Source organism: Bos mutus, chromosome 21 (assembly GCF_027580195.1).
Source record: "Bos mutus isolate GX-2022 chromosome 21, NWIPB_WYAK_1.1, whole genome shotgun sequence".
NCBI lineage: Eukaryota > Metazoa > Chordata > Mammalia > Artiodactyla > Bovidae > Bos > Bos mutus.
Genome location: NC_091637.1, coordinates 7,588,378 through 7,600,530, shown reverse-complemented (window position 1 = coordinate 7,600,530; position 12,153 = coordinate 7,588,378). Strand labels below are relative to the sequence as shown.

Genomic DNA, 12,153 nt, shown 5'->3' with positions numbered 1-12,153 from the left:
TGCAAAGACAGTCTTAAGCCAAGGGGGTGGGGGTCACCAGTGATATGATCAGACAGACACGCCCCCAGAAGTCAGGGCAGCACTCAGCTCACCCACCCCAAGACAGCTGACCGGCCTGCCCTGGAAAGAATCCTACTGACCCCGGGTGAGGCCAGGCCAACACGTGGAAAGTCCACCCCATGCTCAGAAGATGGGCTCTGGGGCCTCATGGGGCTGCTGGACTGCGCCACAACCTGTGAACCACCAGCAGCATGGCCAGGGCAAGCTCGCCTGTCCTCCCTGGGGTCCAGGGGCGGGATCCCCAACAGCACCTGGGAACTGCCCTGAGCAGGGTTGGGCAGGTATTTAGAGAGGGGAGCCCGCAGTCCCAAGCGGGCCAGGCTGGCACCTTGACAGTCACCTTCCTTAGCACAAGCCTGACCACTGCAGGCACCGTCACTCCAGAAGGGCCACTGGCCCCAAAATCCCCAGGAACTTCCCCTGCAAAGCAGAAGCAGGCTGCCTGGAGCCTGCCCTGAGCGCCTCCCACACAGGCCAGACCGGGGCTGGAGGTCCAGGTGCACCAGGCGGCCTGGGCCTGATCTTGGAGAACAGCCAGTGGGGCTGAATCTTCTCTGGAAAGAAAAGCATCTCCTCGGAAAGCTCTCTGGTGTCCAGTGTCTCACCGTTACAGCAGGGCTGTGGTGGGCGAACCCCCAGGGGATTGCTGCAGTGCTTCCTGGTGCTAAGGCAAGAGGGTCCGGTCACAGGGGCCTGGGGCCGTCTTCACCAACTCATCCTGAGCTAGAGAAACCCCATTAGGCTTAACGAACAGGCTTCTGAAGCTCAAGCAGGAATATAGTCATTTGCCCCCAACAGGGCTTTGGTATTCACTGCAGCGCTTCTCAGACTTGGCATCACCTGAGCCCACACATCAAGCCTGGGGTAGGGAGGTCTGTGTGGTCATTTGTCCCTCAAAGGACAGCACAGCAGGGACATGGGGCAGCACCCCGTGACAGGAGCCTAGAGGGACAGCAGCGCTCCAACCCCGAGGGCAGGGCCAGCCTCCCCAGGGTCAGCTCAGCCTGCAGGGGTCAGAGGCAGGGCCGATCTCCTGGGGGTCAGAGGCGGGGGCCGGCCTCCCCGGGGGTCAGCTCGACCTGCGGGGGTCAGAGGCAGGGCGTCAGAGACGGGGTCAATCTCCCGGGGTCAGAGGCAGGGGCCAGCCTCCCGGGGGTCAGGGATGGGGCCGGCCTCCCCGGGGTCAGCTCAGCCTGCGGGGGTCAGAGGCAGGGCCAATCTCCCGGGGTTCAGAGGTGGGGGCCAGTCTCCTGGGGGTCAGGGATGGGGCTGGCCTCCCGGGGGTCAGCTCGGCCTCCCCAGGGTCAGCTCAGCCTCCCGAGGGTCAGGGATGGGGCCGGCCTCCCAGGGGTCAGCTCGGCCTGCGGGGGTCAGAGGCAGGGCTGATCTCCCAGGGTTCAGAGCAGGGGACCAGCCTCCTGGGGGTCAGGGACGGGGCTGGCCTCCCGGGGGTCAGCTTGGCCTCCCCAGGGTCAGCTCAGCCTGCGGGGGTCAGGGGCGGGGCTGCATGCTGGCCCCCCGGGCAGCCCGGCACCTGCCACTGTCCGCCCCTCCTGCCCCGCCCAGCAGGCTCGCGCAAGCCACCCCGCTGCTGCCTTCACTGCGTGGTCACCATCGGTCTGCTCCCGGTCTCTGCTGATCCTCTCCTAAAACCAGAAGAGAAGCAACAGAGCGTCTCAGTTAACGCTGAAAGCCCTATTGGGGTCCTGGCCTGGCAGCGCCTGCACTGCAAACTCAGAGCGGGCAAGCCAGGTTCAAACACCAGGCCAGCCACTGGGTGGGCCGTCTTATGTTTTGTATGTAAGATGCTCCATGTGCAGATTTACTGATGGGAATGTATTTACTGGTAGGGCATGAAGTCTTGGCCAGGGGAGATCAAAGAAAGAACGAGACTAAGGAAATTCTATTTCAAAATTTGGAAAATGCAGATGTCCCCAGACATGCATGCCCATGGGCATGTCCGGGGCACCCTGAACACCTCCTGCTTTCTCTAATGGTCTTCAAGGTTGAAAAGGAGAGGCAGAGATCAGCGAAGAGGCACAGCACACACTCGGCTCAGTAGCCTGAGAGGGTCCTAAGCCAGCCCATCTTTCCACTGCGACTCAAGGAACATGAAGGCCCTTCTCTGCCAGAGGACAAGAATTGATGTCAGACACCAGGCAGATTTCCCAAGACAATCCAGCAGTTTCTGGGATATTTTCTGCCTTTGATGTTGAGTCTTCTATCCCAGAACCACCTACTTTGCAAGATAAGCAGCACTCCCCACAACATGCAATTGTCAGTTTTGGAGTTTAACATTGTTATCACTTCTCCAGGGATTCAAGAGCAGAGGCCCTTCTATGCCAGCAAATGGATGTCAGTGCAATCACCTTATGAGGACAAGTGTCTGGCGTGGCCTCAGGAAAATGCTCATGGAATCATATCTCTCCGAAATCTTACAAAATACTGAGTGGCAGCAGGCCACCAAGAAATATCCAGAAGCCCAACCTTGCCCACGGTTCTATCTGCCATCACTCTGGACCATCTCATAACCTCATGCCCTATTTCATTTTCTAGCATCTGGACTCAGCAGTAAAGAACCCGCCTGCAATGTAGCAGACACAGGAGATGAGGGTTCGATCCCTGGGTTGGGAAGATCCCCTGGAGGAGGGCAGGGCAACCACTCCAGTATTCTTGTCTGGAGAATCCCATGGACAGAGGAGCCTGGCGGGCTGCAGTCCACAGGGTCACAAAGAGTCAGACACGACTGAAGTGACCGAGCAGGAGCATGTGGACTGGAGGAGCAGGGGAGGAAAGAAAAACACATTTGTTCTGCCTGAAAGACACTGGTCCGTCGCAGAATTTGAAATTCAGATTTTTCCATATTTATTTAACAATGTAAAGTTACAGCTGATTCCCATGTGTTTTCTGTTTAGTCTTGGCTTCGTTGGAGCTTGTCAAGCTTAGAGAAGAGGGCCACGAAAACTCTGATTGCAATGGTGTTTCCATCCACCACAGCTCAGAGATTCTGAGCATAAATCAAGGGCCCACTGCTGCAGAGGAGCCCAGAGCAGAGGTGTTCAGGAGGCTGTGCGAGCACGGCCCCAGGACCAGCCCTAGAATGACACCCATTTGTTACCGTGCCTTGTGGTCTTCTCCGTTATGGGAGAGCCCGGGTCCATCATCCTGAGAAGTCTGCCCATGAGTAGCCACGGCCTCCTTGGAATGTCCTGGGTGAGCTGCCCTCCCCAAGCAAGAGAGTGAGGTCAGCAAATGGAGTGACTCTCAAGGGAGCAGACAGACAAACGATTACTAATAGAAGGGGGACCCCTTATGATCATGTAAAGCGTGGTTCCCCACAACCCAGTTCCATCCTTTTTGATCTTCACCCTGACATTTGCTACGTGCCCTCCTAGGACAGGAACACCTGCCAGGTTGTTGGGAGAGCACCTCTACTCAAGCATTTCTGAGCCGGAATTTAGATCTATTCTCCCAGCTGTTCAGGCATTATTTGGAGTCATATTTCCCCTTCTATTCCTCAGCCCTCCCCTTTGTGCATTGGAATTCCTACTCACAAGAGAGACATGCTAATTTAGCCTCCCTCTGCATCCTACCAAACAAGCACCAACTTGGAAGGGGGTAACTTTCTTATCCTACTGTATAACCTCCCAACACCTCAAAATCCATATGTGAAGGTGTGGTGGGGGGTTCAGATACCTTAGGCAAAGAATGGGCAGTTTTCTATTTGAGCTGAAAAGACAAATCGCATTTTTCAAATAAAGAATACATGTACTACATTTTACCTATATAAATAAATGTGTACAGTTTCATTTCCAGACATCATAAATGACCAAAATTTGGTTTGGGAAAATTTAATTATAAGCATTTAAAAACACCAGCCCTCATTAGCTCTCTGTGATATGTAAGGATTTTATACAACACAGTACTAATTGCCCATGTACTTTCCTTCACAAAAACCAGCCTTGCTCACTACTGTATCCTGATCACCTGGACAGTAAGAAATGTTGAGAAATGCTCCGTTAACAGTGATCAGCTGGATGAGGGAATGAAGTAGATCATTCATCACACATCTTCTTCCTTTCCTGGTGTGTGAACCTTTGTTTTTCACGTGTTATGGACACGTGCGTGTGTGTGCTAAGTCGCTTCAGTCATGTCTGACTTTTTGCAATCCCATGGACTGTAGCCCTCCAGGCTCCTCTGTCCATGGATTCTCCAGGCAAGAACACTGCAGTGGGTTGCCACTTCCTTCTCCAGTGTTATGGGTGAAAGTATGCCAATAGGTTTCAAACTTTCACTTGCATTTTATTCCTAGGCAATGAAAGTGCAATACTTTTTTATTATTATTCATGAACGCACTAATTTGGACCCACAAGGATGAGAAACAGAAACAGCCACACAGGGCGAAGGCAGAAGCCTACCCATTACCGTCTGGGGCTGCAGACGATAACAGTGGCCGCTAGAGGGAGCCACACAACCTTTCAAAGAGCAGCGATAGCCCAAAAAGCCCTTCCAATGCGGCGGTTCTGCCCTTTGTTCCTCTCAGCATAGCTCTCCCCCATAAACATGCTCCAAGTAATGTCGGATGTTCCGGAACAAGCTGGAACAAGTTAGAGCTGCAGTCTGCAAAGCATCAGGCTTTTAGAAAAATGCCCCCACCTCCTCAGCGCAAATATTTCACATCTCTTAATGTCCATTCCCTCCAGCTTAAAAATTACATATAAATAGAAAAAAAAAATGTTTTTCCCCTGAGGATGACAATTGAATGTACTAAAAATTCACCTGGAAAAAGAAAGCAAAAATATAACCTAAAAATGAAAAAAAAAATTAATCTGTGTGTAATTACTTCCTGCCTCCAGCAACTTTTTTTTCTTAAAAAAAAAAAACAAAAACTGTTGATGTGTTCAGTTTCTTCTTCTCCAGGAAAGAAACGTAGGCATGTGTAGGCTTTCAGGGAAGTCACATAAGACAGAATTCTGATCCTATTGGTCAAGTTTCAAAGGCTTCATCTGTAACTGAGTGTAGAAAGAAAAAGTTTCTCACCAACTCCTTCTCTCAAAAGGTCTGCATAACCCTGAAAATATTTTCAGGGCCTTTATAAGCCACAGATGTTATCAACAGTCAGGACCATGCAAACTCTAAAAGCCCCAACACAGCTTCAAAAATAGATTTTAAAACATCTGAAAGGAGCAGAAGTTAATTTCCCACTGGGATGTTGTGGAATGTTGTAAAATGTCTACGCCTTCCTTAGAATGTAAAAAGCCATGGCCCCACCGGGCTTCTTGCTAAAGTTCTATTCCTATGGTCCATGAAACTGTGGGAGACCTCCTAAATAATAGTCAGGAATGAAGGCACAAAAGATAGAAGTTGAAAAGAAGAACAAATAAAGAAAGTGACCCTAAGAATAATTAAAAACTAAAAATAAATGGTCTCATGAGATTTCCAGGGAAGAGGAGTTTCCAGAACCTGCACTGTTTGGGTGCAGTCTTGGTGCTGGTTGGGAAACCCCAGTGGGCTAACATGGGCTGATTTCTGTGAGGAGAGAAACAGACTAAAAATTGAGAAACTCCAAGCATCTGGGCTAATCTGTGACTGCATCTGTGGCCCCCACTCGCCAACCTGGAAAAAACCTGCGTGTCAGCGCTAACTGACAAAATTGTTACAAGATGAAGCTGGTTGGTGGAAAACCTTGGCCAGTGAATTAAAATCCTGACTGCTGGCCCTGGGGGAGACAGGAGGTGTAGGTGAAACTGGGAACTAACCATGATTTACACAGGGAGTGAAAAGACCATAATTTAGAGTTTTTTTAAAAAATTACAGTTTCTGTAATCTAATTATAACCCTAATTATAAGCATGGCCCTTCTTCCTTCAAGGGACTCCAGCATGTTTCTAGAACATTCTCTGTGAAAGTTCATTTCCCGTTTTAAGGAGAGAGTTGGTGCATCTCGGAGTGAGCTACAGTGTCAGGGTTGGCATTGGAATCCTAGCTCGCTTCCCCTGACCAGACCACACCAGCTTCCTCAGCTCTTGAAATAACCCCCAGTGGAATTCTCCTCAGAGGAAACCATCTCCCCAATTATGCGACAATGTCCTCCCCTGCCAACCCCCTCCAGCCCCTGCTATTTCCGCATTCTGAAGGGCAGCCCCCCACCTTTTTCCCCTCCCATTTTCAGCCAAGGAGCTGCAGTGTCCAAGCCGCAGGGCCGGGCCTGCGTGGAGGCTGCAGGCTCATTTGTGAAGCCCCACGGCCGCCTGGCCAAGCGCTCAGGACCAGGCGGGCTTCCCTTCATCTCTGACTGAGCCCCGCAGGGCAAGTCACTTAACCGCCTCATTAGAATCGCAGTCACGGCCCTGCTGCGGCCTCCTCCCCAGGTGCCCGGCCACCCCATTAATTCCTGCAAAGACCCATTAAGCCTCCTGGCCCAAAGGCAGCCGAGGAGCAAAACCTATCGCTGTTGTCATCAGTGAGCTCCCCGGTGCTCTCCCCGGTCTCCACCTCAGGGGAATCCATCTCCCGGGGGAAGAGAAGGCCTGGCACCCAGCACGCCCATCCCTAACGAGCTGCCCACAGCCGCGGGGCTGGCACAGACGCTGAAGGGGGCTGGGGACCAGGAGGAGCCACGCCTTCACTGCGGCCGGTGAATCTGAACAGTTAGACCCCCCACACCCCACTGCAGCCCTGAGCCCCAGCTGCCGCTGAGACCCGGCCTGGGGGCATCAGCCTCCCCACCTGAGACCCCCCACCTGGGCACAGACGCCATCCGCCACCAAACCCGCTTCACGCTTGTTGGAGGCGGCAGGTGTGTCCCTAACAGGGCTGTCCACCACCCAGCGCGAGGCAGGCCTCACAGACACAGAACGTGGGCTGCTGCCCGCGTGAGCCCTCCCGGCGGAAGAGGGGCAGAGTCTGCTGCCCCGAGAACCTCTGTGTGCCTCAGAATCTTCACAGATGACGCACTCCGCCTGCGGCAACCGGCGTCTCCAAGGCACCTTCCTGCAGACTTCCCTGATCCTTCCAATCGGAACACGGGGACCCTGACTCCCGGGGAATCTCTGATCCAGCTACACTGAGGGAGAGCTAATATTTGAGCAAGAGGGTCTGGAAGGTGTGGCTCCTTCAGGAAGGGAGGCGGCAGCAGGCCAGGATGCCACCACCCGGCGCTCGCTCTCTCCTTAGTCCCTGCAACAGCGACAGAGATGGTCTCCCCGGCAGACTCATCCGAACCGACCCTAGAAGTGATCAGCCCACAGGGCACGGCTCCACCCCACTCACAGTCCAGATGAAGTCTTGACTGTTGAAGCTGAACCTTCAGCCAGATGTTGTCTCGCTGGCCCCAGGCTCCGGGGGGCTCCACCTCCCACAGGCGTCCCCGCTCGGCTGGGTGGGCCGCCAGGAACTTCCTGCAGACTGGGGGGAGGTGCACAGAGCAGTCAGGGGGGCCGCTGACCGTGCCCACCCTCCCCTGTGTCCCCCTCCCGGCCCACCCCCAGCTCTCTGACCCCTCTGTGCCCCTCCCCTGCCTCCCACCTTTACCCACCCCGTCCAGCCTGCTCCGGGGCCACAGTGAAACACCACTCGCCCCGGGGGGTGGGGGGGTAGTCTTAAACCACTGACAGTTGTCTTCTCATAGCTCTGGGCTGGAAGTTCGAGATCAAGGCGTCAGCAGGCTTGCCTTCTCCTGAGACCTCCCTTCTTGGCTTGGAGATGGTTCTTCTGACTGTGTCTTCTCCCCATCTCCCTTCTGTACCCACTGGGCCCTATCTCCTCTTCTTACGGGGGCCTCCTCTTACTTGTCCTGTTGGATCATGGCCCCCCTTAGGACCTCATCCAACCTTAATCACCTCCTTATAGCTCCTGGCATCACTGACACAATGGACATGAGTATGGGCAAACCCCAGGAGACAGTGGAGGACGAGGGAGCCTGGAGCGCTTCAGTCCATGCGGTCACAAAGAGGCGGACACGACTGAGGGACTCCATCTCCACATACAGTCACCCTGGGGGTTAGACTTTGGGGGGGACCCTATTCAGCCCCATAACATCACCCACCCAGTCCCCTCTGCAGACACCATCCCTGCTTCTGAGCTCTGCAGCCCTCCTCTCCCAGGGACCCTTCCTGCTCATCCACAGACGTCCGGACTCCAAACCCCTCAAGGTTGTAGATGTCTATGCCACATTCACGGGGTGAGCATTTCCACATGGCAGGGCCCCAGTTCAGCCAGCACGGGGGGCTGCATCAGGCCACTGGCAAGAGCGCAGATGAAACCCAGAGGGCGTGATGCTAAGAAGGTGGAAGCCAAGCTGGTCGAATGCTAGATAGGCAGCCCTGCTCTCCTGTCTTGACAAATGTAACTCCTCAACAAGAGGAAAAGCCAGTTTTAAATTTAGAATTCTTAGACTCCTGGGTGTTTTGCACTTGAAGGTGGCAGTGCCAAGCGAGCTGGCCCCCAGCTGGCAGCCCACCCTCTCCTCCCCGTCCAGCTCCCCACACACTGGACATACGAACGTGGACTCCACACCCACGCTCCATGACACCCCACCAGAATAAGGATGTGCCGATGGGTGTTACGGTCCGCCTTAGGTGCACAGGCCCAAGATGGCATCCACTCAGGCCCTCGACAGCCCCGGGCAAGAATCCTCGGGTTCCAGTAGCCTGAGCTGGTTTAGGAGTGGCCTGGACCCGGCTGAGAACATCCCCTTGGGCCCACAGATTCCTCATTCCATGGACAGAGGTTCAGCCTCGACAGGGCGCTAAAGCATGGGGCCCTGGGCAGCGGGCCCTCTGGGCCATTCCAAGGGCAGGACTGTACCGGATAAAAGGTGGTCAGGGAGGCGTGGAGCAGCTGGCCTGAGCCTCCAGCTGCTGCTCTGTCTACACACTGCCTGCTCACCCCCGAGCCCAGGCACAGCGAGGGCGATGCAGAAGCAACTGAGACCTCGAGTATGATTCACAGTCAGCACCGTCAGAGCTTCCTTCCCTGCCAGGTGGAGATACAGGCCATGGGAGGGTCTTTGCAGTGTGGCCCCTGTCCTCTGAAGCCTGCTCCTCCCCAGGGGAACCTGGGGAGGGCTCAGAGCACGCTTCCCTCAGCTCCTGGTCCCCCTGGGGCTCCTGGCTGGAAGGGCAGAGTGATGATTACCGTCTTCTCAGCAGAGAGCAAAGGCCCACTGAGGCCCGACAGCAGCTGTCAACAGAGTGTACGTTCCCTGCATTCTGCTTCTCTCTGACACTGGGTTGGTTTGGTTTTTATTATTTTCTAAATCTAGCTCTTTCTCAGGGGCCGGACAAGGTTTGCCCCTTGTGATCAAGCTTGCGGTCTCAGTGCTGAAGCAACGGGAGGTTTCTCAGAAGGAAGAGAAAACCCACAGGCCTGTCATGGTGCCAGAGCTTCCAAGGGACCTCCCCCCCCAGAATCATCTGGAACACACGGGAGTTATGCATCCCATTCCCCAGATGCCCCTCCCCGATGCAGCCATCACCTTGGTACATGGCGGGCGAGATAGGCCAGCTGACACCCAGGGCCTCATCCTCTCGGAATGTCTGGCAGAAGTCCTGCAGCATGGTTAGCCCCAGGCCCCGCCGGCGGTGGCGCCTCCGGACAAACACGGTGTCGAAGACCGGCAGGAGGTAGCAGGTACCCGTGCTGTCACCGCACAGGCTGCCTGTGGGAAGGCAAGAGACACGCGTGGTCCCCTGGCTGGACCAGCCTGCCGGGACCCAGCGGGACCCCACTTGGCCAGGTCCCTGGTACCCCTGGAAGCAGCGCCAGCCTCACAAACTAAACGCCCGAAGACGAGACAGCAGATCACTCGAAACCACCCACTCCTCAGCTGACTGGCAGCCCAGACACTCTCAACTGCTGCGAGCAAGGCCACTCGGCTATCGCCCTGAAATCACAGCAAACTCAGGGGACTAGGCAGGGTGAGGCCACGGTGCACACAGAGTCCTCACACCCCTCCCTCACTGAACACAGTTCAGAGACCCCCCAAAGCCAAGGAGGAGCATCTGGGCAACATCAGAGTTCCCCCTGAACCCAGGGAAATGGGCTAGGACTTGCTCCAGGGTACAGAGTTCACCTTGGCCGATTATGGCAAAGCACGTTTACCACAAACAGACCAAGTCCTGTTTTCCATGGAACAGGAGTGAACTGCTACTGCAGAGCAAGACAGGCTTCAGCTGGCCCCTCCCCCACTTTCCCACACCGATTTAACTTCACTGCAACCAGAACTAATGCCAGTACAGTTGCTGCTTCTGCAACAGGAATATGCCCGTGCAGTCAGTCATCTCCATTGTCACCCTAAGCTAGAAATGCCACGTGCACCCGACTACATCACCTTCCTCACTTCCCAACTACCTGGTTGCTTGTGCTCTGAATGTCCCGGAATCTAAGAAAAGAAACATGTCACCTACTCAGCGCCTATTGGAAGAGGTGGTATTTGTGCCTGCAAAAAATTCAAAGGTAAGTAATTTCCCAAAGAAACAAACAAATGAAGAGTTGAATTAGCCAGGCTGAATCACAGAAGTACACACTCTTATAGTGAACTGTTTGCAAAAATGGCCACAGTTATTCCCCTTTCTATATCCACACACCTCTGCATGTGATTCTGAAGCTTCTCCCATCAAGAGATGGGGTTTATCTCCTCTCCCCTTCAATCTGGCTCACCGGTGACTCACTCTGAGCAACAGAAGGAAGCTGGCAAGAGCACACCAGCTCTGAGCCCAGGCCTGCTGGGGTCCAGGGCCTCTCCATTCTCTCAGATCTCTACCCCTCACACGAGAACAAACCTGGACTAGCCTGCCACCATGCAAGAAACAGGCCCGGGTACCCTCATGGTGCCAGCCAACATCTAGCTGGTCCTAAGAAACAGCTGATCAGGTGACTGCAGACACATAGGCCAACCCAGTTTAGAGCAGAAGAGCACCCAGCTCTGCCTCACCAAAATCACCAACCAAAATGCGAGCTAAATAAATAGCTGGTTTTGTGCCCAAAATGAATGAATAAATAATCTACGACCAACAAGCAACCCCCAAGTCACTTGAGATGGTAATTATTAAGTATTTGTGCTTTACCCTCAATGTACCTGAAATGACAGGACCAACTTGGTTGGAATTATATAACTTCCAACTTTTACAGATGATGAGAACAATGTTCCCCAAATAGCAAAGTCCTCCAAAGCTAGGAATGCTTAAAATTACATAAAGATACAACTCCACTCACAACAGCATTAAAAGAGAAGTAAATACTCAATATGTTTAACAAAGGAAGCATGAGCCTTAATTACTGAAGACAGCAAAACATTGTTGAGAGAAATTAAAGAAGATCTAAATCAATGAAGAGAAATTCCATGTTCAAGGACTGGATGACTCAATTACGTTGGCCATTCTTCCCAAATAGATCTGTAAGTTTAGTTCTAGCAAAATCCCAGCAGGCTTTTTTTGTGGAAATTGACAAGCTGGTAGTAAAATTCACATGAAATGGGTCTCTAGGATAAACAAAAGAGTTTGGGGTGGGGAGGAAGGAGAAAAATGAAGTTGGAGGCTTTACACTACCCAATTTCAAAGCTTCTCATAAAATCAAGGTACTCAGACAGTGTGGTAATGGGGCAAGTGTAAGCTACAGATGAGTGGAGCAGAAGGGCGGGTCCGGAAGTAAACGCTTATGCTCTGAATTTCTATAAAATACCAAGGTAACTCAATATGGGAAAAGATAGTCTTTTCAACAAATAGTGGTAGTATGACTAGACATCCATAAGCCAAATATTAATTAATTAAAAATGAATACATAAAGCTGGAACACAACAAAGCCCAGAATTAGACCCACACAAATAGTCAACTGCTCTCAGACAAAGGAGGAAAGCAAAGTCAAGAGTGGAAGAAAAGTCCTTTTCAAGAAACGATGCTCAAACATCGGACGTCCACACGCAAAACCATGACTCAACCCGAAACCCTTCATAAAATGAACTGAAAACGGATCACAGACACAAATGCACGATGCAGAACTGCAGAACTCCTAGAAGATAGCATATGAGAAAACCTAGATGACCTTGGGCTTGGCAATGAACTTGTGCCTACAGCATCAAAGGCATGATTCATGA

The 12,153-nt window shown here is 53.0% G+C and overlaps 1 protein-coding gene across 1 annotated transcript in view; it reads right to left on the bottom strand.

Annotated features, from left to right (window-relative positions):
- Positions 1-2,975: 2,975 nt before the first annotated feature.
- Positions 2,976-12,153, bottom strand: part of FAM169B (Protein) — a 77,840-nt gene continuing 68,662 nt past the window's right edge. The window contains exons 8-10 of the mRNA XM_005907391.2: positions 9,538-9,720; positions 7,332-7,466; positions 2,976-3,278 (exon numbers count right to left, since the gene is read on the bottom strand). Of these exons, the coding sequence (XP_005907453.2) occupies positions 3,175-3,278; positions 7,332-7,466; positions 9,538-9,720 (422 nt within the window). The 3' untranslated portion in view covers positions 2,976-3,174. The remainder of the gene's footprint in view (positions 3,279-7,331; positions 7,467-9,537; positions 9,721-12,153) is intronic.